Source organism: Oncorhynchus gorbuscha, linkage group LG23, assembly GCF_021184085.1.
Source record: "Oncorhynchus gorbuscha isolate QuinsamMale2020 ecotype Even-year linkage group LG23, OgorEven_v1.0, whole genome shotgun sequence".
NCBI lineage: Eukaryota > Metazoa > Chordata > Actinopteri > Salmoniformes > Salmonidae > Oncorhynchus > Oncorhynchus gorbuscha.
The window spans coordinates 15,963,069-15,983,292 of record NC_060195.1 but is presented as its reverse complement, the minus strand read 5'-3'; the positions used below and the strand labels follow the sequence as shown (position 1 = coordinate 15,983,292).

General features: G+C 44.9%; 1 protein-coding gene across 2 annotated transcripts; it reads left to right on the top strand.

The window, feature by feature from the left end:
- The first annotated feature begins 7,467 nt into the window (after positions 1 to 7,467).
- LOC124011523 (E3 ubiquitin-protein transferase RMND5B-like) lies at positions 7,468 to 19,740 on the top strand. Of its 2 annotated transcripts, none has more exons than XM_046324970.1 (10): positions 7,468 to 7,502; positions 9,121 to 9,293; positions 9,896 to 10,038; positions 10,203 to 10,340; positions 10,459 to 10,559; positions 11,190 to 11,356; positions 16,128 to 16,293; positions 17,539 to 17,641; positions 17,838 to 17,992; positions 18,124 to 19,740. In XM_046324970.1, exons 2-10 carry the CDS (start codon positions 9,155 to 9,157, stop codon positions 18,185 to 18,187), a joined length of 1,176 nt encoding a protein of 391 aa, XP_046180926.1. In that variant the 5' UTR covers positions 7,468 to 7,502; positions 9,121 to 9,154; the 3' UTR covers positions 18,188 to 19,740. The 2 variants fall into 2 exon arrangements, with proteins under 2 accessions (XP_046180926.1, XP_046180927.1); XM_046324971.1 differs by lacking the exon at positions 7,468 to 7,502 and adding an exon at positions 8,738 to 8,759.
- Positions 19,741 to 20,224: the final 484 nt, after the last annotated feature.

Sequence of the window (20,224 nt, the reverse complement as noted above, 5' to 3'; positions counted from 1 at the left end):
GGTATGAGCTAGTTGAGGAGGATGAATCTGATCTGAATTCAGGTGTGAGACTCGTTGACCTGAGTAGTTCAGCACTTTGTGGGATACTGGCTAAACTGACTTCAGTTGTGACACTGGTTGACCTGAGTTCAGTTGGGACACAGGGCAGACTGAGTTCACGTTTTACACTGGTTGATCTCAATTCAAGTGTGATGCTGGCTGATCTGAGTCCAGGTGTGGTACTGGTAGACCTGAGCTCAGGCGAGGAGGTGACAGGTGTAGGAGGGGTGTACCTTGGGGCAGGTGTTGAGATGGTGCTCCTGGCTTCCTCTGAGGAGCTCAGGTCTCTCTCTGAAGGGGACAGGTGAGGTATGAGTTCAGGTGTACTGACAGTGTCCTCTAACTCAGGTGTACCGACAGAGTTCTCTAACTCAGGTGTACCGACAGAGTTCTCTAACTCAGGTGTACTGACGGAGTTCTCTAACTCAGGTGTACTGACGGAGTTCTCTAACTCAGGTGTACTGACAGAGTTCTCTAACTCAGGTGTACTGACGGAGTTCTCTAACTCAGGTGTGGAGGTTCTGCTGAACAGGTCAGGTAAGGACACTCTCCATTGATTGTCCAGTGAGTATGCTTTATTCCTAAACTCAAGTGAATAATCTCTATTCTTTAGCTCAGGTAATGCTGAGGTGAGGCTTCCTAGCTGAGGGGAGATACCTGTACCTCTAATCGTAGGTGGGGATGAAAGGGATGAAGGTTTAGACTCAGGTGTTATGGCTCTATCCCTAGGTTGAAATGAAACTATGTAATCAGGTGAAAAAGGGTTGGCTATTAACTCAGGTGAGTGGCTGATGTCCCTTAGTTCAGGTAAACACTGAGCTACTCTGGTCTCAGGTAAAGACAGACTTGTATCGTCAGGTGAGGAGGCTGTGCCTCTGACTCCAGGTGAGGAGGCTCTGTCTCTGGCCTCAATAGGATGCACAGGGACCACGGATTCAGATGAGGGGCTGGAGTATCTATTCTCTGGTTCAGGTGTCAGGTGGGTTTCCGTACACTGTGGTGAGGGGGCAGGTGAACACTGGACCACCGATGGAGCTGAACCTTTACCGTCAGGTGAAGGTGTTGTAGTATTACTGTAGCCAGGTGAAGGTGTTGTAGTATTACTGTAGCCAGGTGAAGGTGTTGTAGTATTACTGTAGCCAGGTGAAGGTGTTGTAGTATTACTGTAGGCAGGTGAGGGCGTTGTAGTATTACTGTAGCCAGGTGAGGGCGTTCTGTCTCCACAGGTAAGGCTAGGTTCCTCAGGTGAGGAGTCAGCTGTCCTCCGTCCAGGTGTTGGAGCTGTGTTTCCTTGTTCTAATCTTGTGCTGACGTCCCTAGACGTCCCCGATGATGCTGTGTTGTTTCCTGCAGTAGCTAAAGGTCCTGACTTCCAGCCTTCAGATAAATGATACTTATTATCCCTCTGCGTTGGAAGACTGAGCTTCTCTCTAGAATCCTCAAAGTTCCCTGGCACTGTGTGGTAGGGACTTGTCGAGTCGTTCAGCTCATCTACCACAGGGGGTGACACTTGGGGCGACTCTGAGCTCTCCCCTGCTCCTACGGGAGGGGGAAAGGGAGTGTTGACGAAGGCCCCTGCCGCGGGGCTGCTGGAGAGTGAAGGAGGCCGCGACTCGCAGTCGTCCCCGAAGATGTCACAGAGGCAGGTGGTCTCAGAGATGGCCGAGCGGTGGCTGGGGATGTTGGTGATGTCGAAGATCTCCACGTGGTTTGGGGTTCCGTCGCGGTGGCGCAGGGAGCTGCGGAGGAATGAGTAGCTGTCCCCCTGGAGGGTCCAGCTGTCCATCGCTATGCCACTCAGGGCTCACAGGGGACCGGCCGGTTTCTCTTGTGGTGTGTGTGTGTGTGTGTGTGTAGGGGGGGGGGGTCCGTACCTGGACTAAGAGCAAGGCAGAGACACAAAAAATAGACTTACTACTAATGATAATATTCCTATCTGAGCATTAATATGTTTGTGTCACCACACCTGACCAGTGTTACAGGTTGTTATTCAGGTTCATGTTTAATTAAGAGGATACACATCAAAACATCATCTGAATTCATTTTGCCTTCTTAATCATTCCATGAGGCCAATGAGGCCCTAATCATTAAAATGTCACAATAACTTACCAGCTAACCAGTGCGCTAACTCAGTCATGTGTCTCAGGCATGCACACATAGGTGTCTGGTTGGACATAGGTATAGGTATATGGGTATCTGTATCAGTTGGAATAGCCTACACATTCTGAAGTAATGCCTGACTTTAGTAGAAAATAGCGATTAATGACTGATTCATCACAGGGTAATAACATTGTCATTTAGTAATTTTAGCATTAGGACTTAGCAATTAGCATTGTTCAAACATAACAGTTCATTCAGGAGTGTGCTCTGCTAACAGCTAGCATAGCAGCTCTGTCACATTGACATATTTCTGCAAGAATTTTGTAAAGTAATCAAGAGTTACAGACACTGCAGCATAATAATAATAGTCAACATCCTAAAAGAGAGCGGTACATAAACGTTCTTGCTCAGTTTCATACAGACCTTGTATCTATTTTCTCCACATTGCCATGCCTTGTGGCTGCACTCAGCTAGCTCCCTCTCAGTATGTGAGCCAGAGAGGTATTTCAGAGAAAGTCAGAGGGGTCGCTACTGTACCTTCGCCTGGAAATGTCTGGGGTTCTCCCTTCCTAGGGTATTGAGTTCTTCTGTGTTGGAATAACACCCCTCATTCAATCCACTGCCTCTATTCCACAGTCCAGTCAGTTGAGTCAGTCCAGTCAGTCCAGCAAATCATGCAATATACTACCACCTCCACTTTCATCCATTACAGAGCTGGTGTTTCTGCTGCTGCAATACTGTGCTCTACCTTAACCCGGTACAGCCCAGTACAGCCCAGTCCAGCCCAGTCCAGCACTGTCCAGCCAAGTACAGCCTACTACAGTGCAGCTCAGCCTGAGCCGGTCTGTGCACAGACTCATAGACTCATAGACTCCGGCTTAATTATAAAAAGAGACACTTATGGAAAGTGCAACAGCCACCACTCTCTCGGCCCCACCCCTCTGAGCCAGCTCCAGGATAAGGGCTTTCCAACAGGCAGGGGTTGGGTTGGGAGTTTGGGGGTTTTGGTTTGGAAGCAGCTACCCTGTCTGATTCCAGTGGAGCGGAGGGGGAGGGGAGACGAAGGGAGGGAGGGAGGGAGGGAGGGGGAGGGAGGGAGGGAGGGAGGGAGGGAGGGAGGAGGGGGAGGGGAGTTATGGTTAGCAGCAGGTGCTGTTCCAGCCAGGATGGGTGCCTCTGGAATCTGACACTTCGAGCCAGCTCAGTCACAGGGTCCTGGGTTATATATAGACCCACACTATCAGGAGGAGATGGTAGGGTTAGTTTAGCTCCCTGGGGCCCAGAGTGAAGGGACAGAGGGGATAGAGAGGGGAGAGAGGGAAGAGGGGGGATATGGAAGAGAGGGGAGAAGAAGAGAGAGGGGAGAGGTAATGGAAGAGAGGGGAGAGGAGGAGAGAGGGGAGAGGAAGAGAGGGAAGAGGAAGAAAGAGGGGAGAGGAAGAGAGGGAAGAGGAGGAGAGGGGAGAGGGAGGGAGAACGAGGGGAGAGGAAAGGGAGAAGAGAGGTATACAAAATGGCTACAAGGCCTACTAGACTTCTGTAAATGTTTAGCTGTCTGGAAGAAAGAGGGGAGAGGAAGAGAGGGAAGAGGAGGAGAGGGGAGAGGGAGGGAGAAAGAGGGGAGAGGAAAGGGAGAAGAGAGGTATACAAAATGGCTACAAGGCCTACTAGACTTCTGTACATGTTATTCTGTTTTGCTGCTTTGCATGGAAACTCGATTTAATAATACCCCTCATAACCTTTCTGGGGTATTTTTGTTTTGATGTGTAAGTTGTGGCCAGTGAGAGATTTTACTGAGATGGAGAAGGTTCTGCTAGTAGCTAGAGAGAATGTTTAACAAGGTGTGTGTGTGTGTGTGGGTGTGTCTGTGTGTGTGTGTGTGTGTGCGTGCGTGCGAGCGTGCATGTGCGTGCAAGCGTGGGTGTGTGTGCGTGTGTGTGTGTGTGTGTGTCTGGTCTGCCTGTTTTGTCATGTTGGGGACAGTCAGTGTGCCCTCTGGGACTAACCCAATAAAGCAGTTGATTACCATCCTCTTACTGACAGCCAGTAGAAACTCCTTGAGAGCTGGTCTCATCAAGGCAACATAATGACAGTACGAATAGGCATCCTATTCCTTATATAGTAAACTACATTTGACCAGAGCCCTGGAACAGGGAGCCATTTGGAATGCACACAGTGACTGAGGGATTATAGTAGTGACATTATGTCATGGGGCAGAGAGACCTCATTCCCCTGGAGAAGTGGGCAGACTCTGTCTCTAACCACAGGCCTAGAATCAGTTTACTCTCCATCAGCAACAGACTTAGAAATATGGATGCAAGTGGCAAAACTGATCCTAGATCATCACTTGCGGTGATGTCATCCTACACTCCTAGCTGTCCTCTCCAGCTATAGTTCTATTCTGGATCAGAGGCCTCAGTACATAGACAGCGGTTGGTTTGGTTGCCATGATTTTGTCAGATTATCCTACAGTAAACTGGCCTACATTATTTTATGACACGTTATAAATACACATAGATATCACCAGGCAGACATGGGGGAGAAGTCACACACATAGTGTTAGAGAACAGTGAACCACTATCACTATCTGACACAACATGAGATGGAAACATGAGCCAGATAGCTGTGTATTACAGTAAACTCAGGCATACTGTATGTCAGATGATCTCTTGGATGTTCTCTCATTTCTCTCTCTCTCTCAATTCAATTCAATTCAAAGGGGCTTTATTGGCATGGGAAACATGTGTTAACATTGCCAAAGCAACTCTCTCTCTCCTCCCTCTCTCTCAACTCTCTCTTTAATACCCCCATCTCTCTACCCCCCACTCTCTCTACCCCTCTCTCTCTCTCTCTCTCTCTCTCTCTCTCTCTCTCTCTCTCTCTCTCTCTCTCTCTCTCTCTCTCTCTCTCTCTCTCATCCTAGAGTTCAGGGGGTTATTGTATTGCTGTGGGGCTAGTGGCCCAGAGGTGGACTCAGGGGAAAGTATGCCTGGCACCTCAACTATGGAGAGGTTTTACGTTCAGCCCAGGGTTAGATTAAACACAGCAGCCCCCTTGCCTCCAATACAAAACTACACCTACTTGATCAACAGCAATACCCACACACCAGCTGGCTAAACCCATCCATTCACAAGCCAAGTAGAACAACCATACCCCAACCTGCAGTTCCAATCTATGTTCAATGTTTCTGAGTTGCCAGGGTGCCCAGGAATACAAATGATAGACATGCTCATTATAGTAGCGTGCATTGTTCTTGTCATGTATGTTGTTATAAAGTAGTAATACATGTACTAACATATAGTATATAGTATAAGGTAGGGTCTCAGCCTGGTCTAACATATTGTCAGGTAGGTTCAGTATAAGGTTGGGTCTCAGCCTGGTCTAACATATTGTCAGGTAGGTTCAGTATAAGGTTGGGTCTCAGCCTGGTCTAACATATTGTCAGGTAGGTTCAGTATAAGGTTGGGTCTCAGCCTGGTCTAACATATTGTCAGGTAGGTTCAGTATAAGGTTGGGTCTCAGCCTGGTCTCAAGGTTCATATTGTCAGGTAGGTTCAGTATAAGGTTGGGTCTCAGCCTGGTCTAACATATTGTCAGGTAGGTTCAGTATAAGGTTGGGTCTCAGCCTGGTCTAACATATTGTCAGGTAGGTTCAGTATAAGGTTGGGTCTCAGCCTGGTCTAATATACTTTAGTTCCTCCTCAGACAGTACACTCACATGGGTGTTTATTTCCTGTGCCCCTATCTTTGGGCTGTGATGCTAAACCAAGGCCCAGTCTCATGAGAGGGTATTTTAGAACCAACCAACCCCTTAGTATTCATGACAAACAGGACAGAATAGAAACCAGCAGGATCACATTTCAAATCTATCTTTTTTCAACTGTCCTAGTTTGTTGTGATGCCCTTTTCTGGGTGTGATTGTGGTTTGTGAATCTGTCACCTAACTTATTAATCCATGTGTGTGTAATGATTGATGTGCATCACTGCAATCTAGCCTATCGGGGGCTTCATAGCACCTTCTAGAAAGATCCCATGCAAAAATCTGTTCAATCTTCTGTTGTGAAGTGTGATTATGCATGTTTAGATCATAAGGAGTGAAAGATTATATCAATTGGAGTTGTTTTGACTTGTACAAATGTTCTAATATAATAATAATATATACCATTTAGCATTTAGCTTTTATCCAAAGCAATTTACAGTCATGCCTGCATACATTTGTTTACATATGGGTGGTCCCGGGAATCAAAGCCACTATCCTGCCGTTGCAAGAGCCATAGCAACTGAGCTGCAGAAAACAACACTCGTCTTACTTCATAGTGTTTCTCTAATCTGTAGAGCACCCCTTGTTTGTTTGACCAACGTGCACATGCAGCATAGTAGTGTGAGCTGAGCCATGCACAGTTAGACAATGGGGCCGGTATTACATCTCCAGCTCCAAAACTCTCCTCAGTGGAATTTCATTCAAATGTATTTGAAGACTTTCATAGACGTAGAGGTGAAAAAGTGTTCCAGGGATAATAACTTCTCAGTTGGCATGAGAGGAACCTTTGTGATGTGAGCTGTGTGTGTTTGGGGCTGGGTGGCCGCCCAGGCCTCGCTAAAAGAGGCTACACAAGCTTCTTTAGTTATATCTCCATTAAGTTTGGTCTCCAGTGACCTAGGCTAGGCTACACACAGACTCCCAACTATGCAACTGAGATTTGTCTTTCTCTTGATACACTCAGTCTGTGTTGATGCAAGTTAATGAAGCGATAGAATTGAGACTTAGAACTTAATTGAGACATGTCTTATGAGTGACTTTCAGTAATCTACATGCATATTGATGGTTTGTGTGTGTGTGTGTGTGTGTGTGTGTGTGTGTGTGTGTGTGTGTGTGTGTGTGTGTGTGTGTGTGTGTGTGTGTGTGTGTGTGTGTGTGTGTGTGTGTGTGTGTGTGTGTGTGTGTGTTTTACATCAATGCCTGTCTGGGGTCACGACCAGATAGTTACATCACAGGTGGGAAATAACCTGGCCAGCTCCAAGCCACACACCTGTCTGCACCATCGCTATGCAAGCTGGCCATAGATCTCCATTCATAACCGTCCATACAGCGCCACCTGGGGTTCGCAATGAACTTGTAGGCTATGTGAGACAATTTAACATTGGAATCAAATGCTACATTTGACTTGTTTTATACGGATACATAATTATGTACCAGAAGATGAGGAACTCTGTAAACATTAAACATTAAATCAAGTCTAAGAACCTTACCTTTACGGTCAATGTAACTACTGTACTTTTATTATGAAAATCTGAGCTATGCGACACCGGAAGGAAGTTCCGCAGAACAAAGCACGACTGGTGGAGAATCGCTGTTACGACAGGCAAGTGGTGTTTATTTTGACGCTTTATGTTGCCCTTCTAACTCATTTTATGTTTTATGACATGTTGTTTGTATATTTGAGAATTGCAACAAATATTAGGATAATCTGACTGTCTTTCTAACTATGCAATCGATTAAAATATACCATTATTGCCGAGTCAACAGCTTCGGTCCATTGCTAGGTTTACGTTATGCGACAACTTGAAGTGTATGCGAAAGGACAGAATAACAAAACGTAGTTAGCTAGCTACTCACCAACATTTCTTACCTGCCATTAGGTTTGACAGAGGCATGATAATCGACATTGTAACCAAGTGGTGTTTGATACGACTTCTTATGCAGCTAGATAACGTCTAGCTACCAGTAGCTATATAGCTACGCTAGCTGGCTTGATAATGTTGTTGTGGGTATGGCTAGTTAGCATAGCTAACTTGATATTTGCTAACATAGCTGCTACCAGAGCTTTGTTGTGAGTTTTTAGTAAGTATCAAGAGCACAGATGGCTAGATTCTTAGTATTTCGCTAGCTACTTGTCTTAACTCGGTGTCAGCAAACGATTTGCCTAGTTAGCCTACCGTGCTAACTCTGTGTTGCAGTCGAATGTCATTGGTCGAAGGGCCTAATTAGCTTCAGCGAGCAAACCGGTTCCAAAAGTATACTTTTTTTTGCATGATGTGTAGCTACATTAGTAAATGTTTTATTTGTCAGATGTATACAATTAAAACGAGAAGGGGAAAGTTGCAGAGCGATGTTTTTCAAATGTATACACAAGGGATGCCTGATGTGTCAATGAGACCAAGACCTTTAGGCCTAACAACATTGATATCCACTTGTTGATCTAGAATAGATTGGTTTTCTTTCATATTTTCTGCTGCCTGTCAATAATTTATCTGTGCCACTGCATACTTTAGGCTCTAGCAAATCTGATTCAACTAATAAAGTATGTTGTTCACCAGTTATGCCAGTACTAGTAGCGAATCAAAACTGTAGGGGTCATGGGATACTTGCAAAATGCTGAACTATTGTTTGTGACCTTGTTCAGTGGTTCTCAAACCTCTCCCTGGGGACCCCCAGCCGTTCCAGGTATTTGATATTTTCTATAGCTAGCACACCTGATTCAACTAATCATCAAGCAATTGACTAGGTGAATCAGGTGAGCTACTTCAGACCCTTGACTAGGTGAATCAGATGAGCTACTTCAGACCCTTGACTAGGTGAATCAGATGAGCTACTTCAGGCCCTTGACTAGGTGAATCAGGTGAGCTACTTCAGACCCTTGACTAGGTGAATCAGATGAGCTACTTCAGGCCCTTGACTAGGTGAATCAGGTGAGCTACTTCAGACCCTTGACTAGGTGAATCAGATGAGCTACTTCAGGCCCTTGACTAGATTAATCAAATGAGCTACTTCAGGCCCTTGACTAGATTAATCAAATGAGCTACTTCAGTCCCTTGACTAGATTAATCAAATGAGCTACGTCAGGCCCTTGACTAGGTGAATCAGATGAGCTACTTCAGGGCTACAACAAAATGGTGAAATGTCTGGGGGTCCCTGGGGAGAGGTTTGAAAACCGCTGACCTAGGCCTAGTTCCCTTGGTTATGTGTGTTGTCTCTCCCAGGTGGTAGTGAATGCGGTAGAGTCCCAGTCTAGGTATGGAGCAGTGTGCGTGTGTGGAGCGGGAGCTGGAGAAGGTGCTCCATAGGTTCGTCATGTACGGACACCAGTCAGAGGAACGTCTGGACGAACTACTACGCAGCGTCTGTGAGCTACGGGGACAGCTGGTTACATTCGGTAAGGCCATGCCAGCTCCACGCTGTAGTTTAGAAGTAGTGTCCACTCCAGTCATCCGGTACCTTGCAGCTGCATGGTACTAAATTAAAGAATGATAGATACCTGCACACACACGGTTAAAGGCCCCATATTTGAGGAATTTGATGCACGACTATAACTAAAGCACGGAATAATATGAAATGCATTTCTTTAAACAATTTGCCACTAGAGAAATAAAACATTGTTTTGCTCTGGTTGCGTGCCGTGACTCATGAGTGTTCAGGCACAGAAGTGATTCATACGTCTCTTTATGTAACTTTCAGCAGAACGACTTTAACCTTTTAACATTAGGACTTGTTTTAACCATGATTGGTTTCTCCTTCAGGGCAGAGGCATGTATTTACAGAGTTGGGTCAACTTTTGAATATCGTTCTAATTCTAGACATTCAGTTACATAACATTGTTTGAATATTCCCATGCGATTGTGATAGGGTGCTCACCATAGACATATGTCGTTATATTTGAAATGGCACTAACATGGCTGCCATAGAATGTTGTGTAATGTCAATGCATCACAATGCAGAAACCTGATTGTCCCGCCTCTCTAAATACCTCTCCTTCAGGGGTACGAGATGCAGATCTGACGGTGCTGTCTCAGACCATGGCCCAGTGTTGTAAGAACATTAAAGAAACAGTACAGCTGCTGGCCTCCAGACACAAGGACATCCACGGCAGTGTCTCCAAAGTGGGCAAAGCTATCGACAGGGTGAGAGTTTCCCAGTAAATGCTTTCACTATAGTATCTTTACAATTTAGAAAAGAGATGACGCAACTTCCTTGTGGTTCAAGACAGTATTATAAATTTAAGCACACAAGGGAGAAATGTATTTCTACTTATCCTTTTTGTTGTTTCCTGGCTGTGTTTCTGTAGAACTTTGATGCAGAGGTGAGTGCAGTGGTGGCAGAGACTGTGTGGGACTCACCTGAGAGACAGAAGTACCTGAGTGAGACCATTGTGGAACACTTGTACAGACAAGGCATGCTGAGCGTGGCAGAGGACCTATGTCAGGTAAACAGCTGAGATGAAACAAAAGCCTGCTCACCCTGTTGGTCCCCAGAACCAGAATTGAATATCTTGGGTGTGTTTCATATGTATTATAACTCCCTACCGTGTGTGTGTCTCCCAGGAGTCTGGAGTAGTGATTGACATGAGCATGAAGCAGCCGTTCTTGGAACTCAACAGGATCCTGGAGGCCTTGAGGATGCAGGACCTCAGACCAGCACTAGAGTATGTACTGTATCTCCTCTCTGTTATATACTGACCTCAGACCAGCACTAGAGTATGTACTGTATCTCCTCTCTGTTATATACTGACCTCAGACCTGCACTAGAGTATGTCCTGTACCTCCTCTCTGTTATATACTGACCTCAGACCAGCACTAGAATATGTCTTGTACCTCCTCTCTGTTATATACTGACCTCAGGCCAGCACAAGTGTCTACTGTACCTCCTCTCTGTTATATACTGACCTCAGACCAGCACTAGAATATGTCCTGTACCTCCTCTCTGTTATATACTGACCTCAGACCAGCACAAGTGTTTACTGTACCTCCTCTCTGTGTTGAGTTGAATGTGAATCAAACCCCTCTTTGATCATTTTGATCCATTCAGTAGCTGATTAACTTTAGAATACAATTGAGATCTGAAAGACTTGTAGACACCCGGTCAGGGTTGGGTCAATGCCAGGGTTGAAGGTCAATTGAATTGAGCCTAATCCTGGGGTCTATTCACTAGGACCTAAACAGAAGGAAACGGAGAGGGAACTACTTGAATTTGTTGAATATAAATGGTTTTTAATTTGCAACTGTTTGCTGCGTTGTGCACTAATGATTACAATCCTCCCTCTCCCTGGCTCCAGGTGGGCAGTAACAAACCGGCAGCGCCTGTTGGACCTGAACAGTACCCTGGAGTTCAAGCTGCACCGCCTCTACTTCATCAGCCTGTTAAACGGAGGCATCACCAACCAGCTGGAGGCGCTACAGTACGCCAGGCACTTCCAGCCCTTCGCCTCACAGCACCAGAGAGGTAGGCGACACAGACAGCCTGGGCTGTTGTTCTGGTCAGTGTGGGACAGATAGAAATGTAGAGGGCAGATATGATGGTCTGAATGGAGGCACTAACAGTCCTTCACCTCATAGCACCAGAGAGGTAGGGTCAGACTCCCTGGCTGGGGGCTCCTGGTTGTTTTGAGGAGGGGTAGGGTCAGACACCCTGGCTGGGGGCTCCTGGTGGTTTTGAGGAGGGGTAGGGACAGACTCCCTGGCTGGGGGTTGCTGGTGGTTTTGAGGAGGGGTAGGGACAGACTCCCTGGCTGGGGGTTCCTGGTGGTTTTGAAGAGCTTTTTGACAGGGATCATGTTCATTAGGCACCAAACGGAAAAAAATAAACTGAAACGGGGAGGAACTGTCCAATAAGAAGACATCCTAATCATCCAATAAGAAACTAATTGTTGTTTTCTGTTGCTAAGCATGTTCCATTGCAATAGCTTTCTTACAGGACTTCATAGCTTCTTTCTCTTACCAGCTAACTGACTAATGATCTGTTCCAATTGTCCGTCAATGGACACCTTCCTTCCTCCCTACTTCATGACCCCTGTCTCCTCTCAGACATCCTTCATGACCCCTGTCTCCTCTCAGACATCCTTCATGACCCCTGTCTCCTCTCAGACATCCTTCATGACCCCCGTCTCCTCTCAGACATCCTTCAAGACCCCCGTCTCCTCTCAGACATCCTTCATGACCCCCGTCTCCTCTCAGACATCCTTCATGACCCCGTCTCCTCTCAGACATCCTTCATGATCTCTCAGACATCCTTCATGACCCCCGTCTCCTCTCAGACATCCTTCATGACCCCCGTCTCCCCAGTCTCCTCTCAGACATCCTTCATGACCCCCGTCTCCTCTCAGACATCCTTCATGACCCCCGTCTCCTCTCAGACATCCTTCATGACCCCCGTCTCCTCTCAGACATCCTTCATGACCCCCGTCTCCTCTCAGACATCCTTCATGACCCCCGTCTCTGATTGACCTTTAGCCATGTCTTCATGCATTTTGCGAAAGTGTGATATGTGGTGCAGTTATGTGTGTCTGATTGCAGTGTATTCCAGACATGGGAAGCTCTCGCAGAGAAAGCGGATTTACTAAAGGTGCTTTTCCTTAAGGGAACTATACAGTCACCTCTCATGGCAGACCTTTACGGCAAAAGCACACCAAACGATTGTTAGGTCAGTGCCTAGTCACAGAAAACCATACAGCCATTTTACAGCCAAGGAGAGGGCTCACAAAAGTCAGAAATAGCGATTAAATAAATTACTAACCTTTGATCTTCATCAGGTGGCACTCACAGGACTTCATGTTACACAATAAATGTGTGTTTTGTTCGATAAAGTTCATATGTATGTCCAATAGCCTCATTTGAAATTGGTGTGTTATGTTCAGAAATGCATTGTCTCAAATACACATCCGGTGAAAGTGCAGAGAGCCACATCAAATAACAGAAATACTCATCATAAACATTGATGAAAGATACAAGTGTTAAACGCACAAATAAAGCTAAACTTCTCCTTAATGCAACCGCCGTGTCAGTTTTCAAAAAGGCTTTATGGCGAAAGCACACTTTGCGATTATGTTAGGTCAGCTCCTAGCCACAGAAAGCCATACAGACACCTCTTGAAAGAGAGGTTTCACAAAAGTCCGAAATATCATTAAAATTATTCACTTACCTTTTGATCTTCATCGGGTGGCACTCCCAGGTCTCCATGTTAGACAATAAATGTTTGTTTTGTTCGACAATGTCCATCTTTATGACCAAAAATGTCATTTTTGTTTGCGCGTTTAGTCCAGTAATCCGAATGCACAAGGCGCGGGCACTAAGTCCAGACGAGAAGTTCTTAAAAAGTACAATAAAAGTTCGTAGAAACATGTCAAACGATGTTTAAAATCAATCCTCCGGTTGTTTTTGTCATAAATAATCAATAATATTTCAACCGGACAAAAGCTTCTTCAATAGAAAAGGAGAAACAATAAAGGCGCGCTCCCGATCACGCGCTTGGTTCATGTCTGGAAATGTCCACTGTCCTCATTGAAAGTGCTGTATCTCCCTCATTTTTCAGAGTAAAGGCCTGAAACAATGCCTAAAGACTGGCCACATGTTGAGGAAGCCACAGAGCTTGTGAACTGGGTCCTAAGTCTTTATATGGTGGATAGGCTTTCAATAGAAAAACAGCCATTCAAAATAATAGTACTTCCTGGTTGGATTATCCTCGGGTTTTCGCCTGCCATATCAGTTCTGTTATACTTAGACATTATTTTAACAGTTGGAAACTTTTTATAGTGTTTTCTATCCAAATCTACTAATTATATGCATATCCTAACTTATGGGCCGGAGTAGCAGGCAGTTTAATTTGGGTATGCTTTTCATCCGGATGTGAAAATACTGCCCCCTACCCCAGAGAGGTTAACAGTGTTTCCTCTCCCCGAGACATACATATTAACAGTGCCCCCCCCAGACATCCATATTAACAGTGTCTCCTCTCCACCCAGACATCTATATTAACAGTGTCTCCTCTCCACCCAGACATCTATATTAACAGTGTCTCCTCTCCACCCAGACATCTATATTAACAGTGTCTCCTCTCCACCCAGACATCTATATTAACAGTGTCTCCTCTCCACCCAAACATCTATATTAACAGGGTCTCCTCTCCACCCAGACATCTATATTAACAGGGTCTCCTCTCCCCCCAGACATCTAATTTAACAGTGTCTCCTCTCCACCCAGACATCTATATTAACGGTGTCTCCTCTCCACCCAGACATCTATATTAACGGTGTCTCCTCTCCACCCAGACATCTATATTAACGGTGTCTCCTCTCCACCCAGACATCTATATTAACGGTGTCTCCTCTCCACCCAGACATCTATATTAACGGTGTCTCCTCTCCACCCAGACATCTATATTAACGGTGTCTCCTCTCCACCCAGACATCTATATTAACGGTGTCTCCTCTCCACCCAGACATCTATATTAACGGTGTCTCCTCTCCACCCAGACATCTATATTAACGGTGTCTCCTCTCCACCCAGACATCTATATTAACAGGGTCTCCTCTCCACCCAGACATCTATATTAACAGGGTCTCCTCTCCACCCAGACATCTATATTAACAGGGTCTCCTCTCCACCCAGACATCTATATTAACAGTGTCTCCTCTCCACCCAGACATCTATATTAACAGTGTCTCCTCTCCACCCAGACATCTATATTAACAGTGTCTCCTCTCCACCCAGACATCTATATTAACAGGGTCTCCTCTCCACCCAGACATCTATATTAACAGGGTCTCCTCTCCACCCAGACATCTACATTAACAGTGTCTCCTCTCCACCCAGACATCTACAGTGCCTTGCGAAAGTATTCGGCCCCCTTGAACTTTGTGACCTTTTGCGACATTTCAGGCTTCAAACATAAAGATATAAAACTGTATTTTTTTGTGAAGAATCAACAACAAGTGGGACACAATCATGAAGTGGAACGACATTTATTGGATATTGAAAACTTTTTAACAAATCAAAAACTGAAAAATTGGGCATGCAAAATTATTCAGCCCCCTTAAGTTAATACATTGTAGCGCCACCTTTTGCTGCGATTACAGCTGTAAGTCGCTTGGGGTATGTCTCTATCAGTTTTGCACATCGAGAGACTGAAATTCTTTCCCATTCCTCCTTGCAAAACAGCTCGAGCTCAGTGAGGTTGGATGGAGAGCATTTGTGAACAGCAGTTTTCAGTTCTTTCCACAGATTCTCGATTGGATTCAGGTCTGGACATCGATTTGGCCATTCTAACACCTGGATATGTTTATTTTTGAACCATTCCATTGTAGACTTTGCTTTATGTTTTGGATCATTGTCTTGTTGGAAGACAAATCTCCATCCCAGTCTCAGGTCTTTTGCAGACTCCATCAGGTTTTCTTCCAGAATGGTCCTGTATTTGGCTCCATCCATCTTCCCATCAATTTTAACCATCTTCCCTGTCCCTGCTGAAGAAAAGCAGGCCCAAACCATGATGCTGCCACCACCATGTTTGACAGTGGGGATGGTGTGTTCAGGGTGATGAGCTGTGTTGCTTTTACGCCAAACATAACGTTTTGCATTGTTGACAAAAAGTTCAATTTTGGTTTCATCTGACCAGAGCACCTCCTTCCACATGTTTGGTGTGTCTCCCAGGTGGCTTGTGGCAAACTTTAAACAACACTTTTTATGAATATCTTTAAGAAATGGCCTTCTTCTTGCCACTCTTCCATAAAGGCCAGATTTGTGCAATATACGACTGATTGTTGTCCTATGGACAGAGTCTCCCACCTCAGCTGTAGATCTCTGCAGTTCATCCAGAGTGATCATGGGCCTCTTGGCTGCATCTCTGATCAGTCTTCTCCTTGTATGAGCTGAAAGTTTAGAGGGACGGCCAGGTCTTGGTAGATTTGCAGTGGTCTGATACTCCTTCCATTTCAATATTATCGCTTGCACAGTGCTCCTTGGGATGTTTAAAGCTTGGGAAATCTTTTTCCAAATCCGGCTTTAAACTTCTTCACAACAGTATCTCGGACCTGCCTGGTGTGTTCCTTGTTCTTCATGATGCTCTCTGCGCTTTTAACGGACCTCTGAGACTATCACAGTGCAGGTGAATTTATACAGAGACTTGATTACACACAGGTGGATTGTATTTATCATCATTAGTTATTTAGGTTAACATTGGATGTCCCCCAGACATCATTAATAAGTGTCTCCTCTCCCCCCAGACATCCAGATCCTCATGGGTAGTCTGGTGTACCTGCGGCACGGCATAGAGAACTCTCCCTACCGCTCTCTGTTAGAGACCAACCAATGGGCTGAGATCTGTAACAGCTTCACCAGGGACGCCTGCGCGCTGCTGGGGCTATCGGTAGAGTCACCTCTCAGTGTCAGGTTAGACACACACACACACACAGACACAGACAGACACAGTCTAGGTCCAAGAGGCTTCTAAACAGCTTTTACCCCAAAGTCATAAGAATCCTTAACAGCTAATCAAAGGGCTACCCAGAACCCTCTTTTACGGTGGTGCTACTCTGTTTATAATCTATGCATAGTCACTTTAACTCTACCTACATGTACATATTACCTCAACTAACCGGTGTCCCCTGTATATAGCCTCCACATTGACTATACCGTAACACCCTGTATATAGCCTCCACATTGACTCTGTACCGTAACACCCTGTATATAGCCTCCACATTGACTCTGTACCGTAACACCCTGTATATAGCCTCCACACTGACTCTGTACCGTAACACCCTGTATATAGCCTCCACACTGACTCTGTACCGTAACACCCTGTATATAGCCTTGCTTGTTACTTTACTGCTGCTCTTTAATTATTAGTTAGTTTTTTTAACTGCATTGTTGGTTCAGGGCTTGTAAGTAAGCGTTTCACTGTAAGGTTTACACTTGTTGTATTCAGCGTTTCACTGTAAGGTTTACACTTGTTGTATTCAGCGTTTCACTGTAAGGTTTACACTTGTTGTATTCAGCGTTTCACTGTAAGGTCTACACCTGTTGTATTCAGCGTTTCACTGTAAGGTTTACACTTGTTGTATTCAGCGTTTCACTGTAAGGTTTACACTTGTTGTATTCAGCGTTTCACTGTAAGGTCTACACCTGTTGTATTCAGCGTTTCACTGTAAGGTTTACACTTGTTGTATTCAGCGTTTCACTGTAAGGTTTACACTTGTTGTATTCAGCGTTTCACTGTAAGGTCTACACCTGTTGTATTCAGCGTTTCACTGTAAGGTTTACACTTGTTGTATTCAGCGTTTCACTGTAAGGTTTACACTTGTTGTATTCAGCGTTTCACTGTAAGGTTTACACTTGTTGTATTCAGCGTTTCACTGTAAGGTTTACACTTGTTGTATTCAGCGTTTCACTGTAAGGTTTACACTTGTTGTATTCAGCGTTTCACTGTAAGGTTTACACTTGTTGTATTCAGCGTTTCACTGTAAGGTTTACACTTGTTGTATTCAGCGTTTCACTGTAAGGTCTACACCTGTTGTATTCAACTCGCACGGCCAGGAGTATGACGCTGATAGTAAGATTATTTTACAATGCTCGTCTTTGTTTCTGACTGCAGTATGTATCTGATCTCCACGTCTGTCTCTCTGTGTTGAATGTCAGTTTTGCGTCAGGCTGCATGGCTCTGCCCGTCCTGATGAACATCAAACAGGTGATTGAACAGAGACAGTGTAGTGGAGTCTGGACACACAAGGACGAGCTGCCTGTAAGTCTCCCTCTCTAAACTCTCTGCTTTTCTCTCATGACTTTCTCTGGACAACGATTTCTCAGTGTTTTAAAAGCAAGAATTGTAATTCATAATTATTTGTAGTATCTATAATACTATAACCATTTTAAAATGGATTATTAATGAAGGTTGTCATAGAAGGGTAATGGAGTGGTCCTGTCTCCCCTCCCTCCAGATTGAGATCGACCTGGGGAAGAAGTGCTGGTACCACTCTGTGTTCGCCTGCCCCATCCTCCGACAGCAGACGTCAGAGAGCAACCCTCCCATGAAGCTCATCTGTGGACACGTCATCTCCAGAGATGCCCTCAACAAACTCACCAACGCTGGAAAGTAAGTTTGATCCAGGCTGACCGACAGACAGGAGTGCATTCAACCATTGGCAGTGCCAGACCTGTGTAACTGTGTGGTTAAAGTCACCTGCCTGTGTGTGTCTTACTCTCTCATCTATCTCCTCTCCTCAGACTGAAATGTCCCTACTGTCCCATGGAGCAGAACCCGTCAGATGCCAAGCAGATCTTCTTTTGATCCCCCATCCTGTTTCCTGAAACCGCCAGGCCCTTGGAGCTACAGTAGCTACCTGCTACCCCAGAACCCCTGGAAATCTCCATCCTACTTACTCACAGGCACCAATTTGCCCCAGTGCCCCCACCCAAACTCAGACAGATCCCTTCCAGTGATGGCCCAAGCCTGTAATACTCCTGCTTCATCAATAGCTCCTAGTGTACAGAGGGCTGATGTGGATGGACCATCAAACCACTTCTACCCATAGAGAGACATAGAGGAGTCGGTCGGCATGAGGACGAAGGAAACATCTCAAAAGGATTGTTCATTCATTGACACTCGTTCATTTGCAACTGCCTGCTGAACTTATTCTACTCTTTTTCTTTAAGGATGTGATGAGGCGTTATGCTTTCTTTTGTGGGATTTTGATAGGGTATCGAGTTGATGATGTTGATAGGGTATCGAGTTGATGATGTTGATAGGGTATCGAGTTGATGATGTTGATAGGGTATCGAGTTGATGATGTTGATAGGGTATCGAGTTGATGATGTTGATAGGGTATCGAGTTGATGATGTTGATAGGGTATCGAGTTGATGATGTTGATAGGGTATCGAGTTGATGATGTTGATAGGGTATCGAGTTGATGATGTTGATAGGGTATCGAGTTGATGATGTTGATAGGGTATCGAGTTGATGATGTTGATAGGGTATCGAGTTGATGATGTTGATAGGGTATCGAGTTGATGATGTTGATAGGGTATCGAGTTGATGATGTTGATAGGGTATCGAGTTGATGATGTTGATAGGGTATCGAGTTGATGATGTTGATAGGGTATCGAGTTGATGATGTTGATAGGGTATCGAGTTGATGATGTTGATAGGGTATCGAGTTGATGATGTTGATAGGGTATCGAGTTGATGATGTTGATAGGGTATCGAGTTGATGATGTTGATAGGGTATCGAGTTGATGATGTTGATAGGGTATCGAGTTGATGATGTTGATAGGGTATCGAGTTGATGATGTTGATAGGGTATCGAGTTGATGATGTTGATAGGGTATCGAGTTGATGATGTTGATAGGGTATCGAGTTGATGATGTTGATAGGGTATCGAGTTGATGATGTTGATAGGGTATCGAGTTGATGATGTTGATAGGGTATCGAGTTGATGATGTTGATAGGGTATCGAGTTGATGATGTTGATAGGGTATCGAGTTGATGATGTTGATAGGGTATCGAGTTGATGATGTTGATAGGGTATCGAGTTGATGATGTTGATAGGGTATCGAGTTGATGATGTTGATAGGGTATCGAGTTGATGATGTTGATAGGGTATCGAGTTGATGATGTTGATAGGGTGTCGAGTTGATGATGTTGATAGGGTGTCGAGTTGATGATGTTGATAGGGTGTCGAGTTGATGATGTTGATAGGGTGTCGAGTTGATGATGATGATAGGTCCTTTAGTTGATGATGATAGGTCCTTTAGTTGATGATGATAGGCCGTTGAGCTGATGATGATGATAGGTCGTTGAGTGGATGATGATGATGATAGGTCGTTGAGTGGATGATGATAGGTCGGTGAGATGATGATGATGATGATAGGTCCTTTAGTTGATGATAGGCCGTTGAGTTGATGATGATGATAGGTTGTTGTGTTGATGATGATGATAGGTTGTTGAGTTGATGATAGGTTGTTGAGTTGATGATGATGATAGGTCATTGAGTTGATGATAGGTTGTTGAGTTGATGATGATAGGTCGTTGAGTTGATGATGATGATGATGATCGGTTGTTGAGTTGATGATGATCGGCCGTTGAGTTGATGATGATCGGCCGTTGAGTTGATGATGATAAGCCGTTGAGTTGATGATGATGATGATGATAGGCCGTTGAGTTGATGATGATGATAGGTTGTTGAGTTGATGATGATAGGTTGTTGAGTTGATGATGATGATAGGTTGTTGAGTTGATGATGATGATGATAGGTCGTTGAGTTGATGATGATGATGATCGGTCGTTGAGTTGATGATGATGATGATCGGTCGTTGAGTTGATGATGA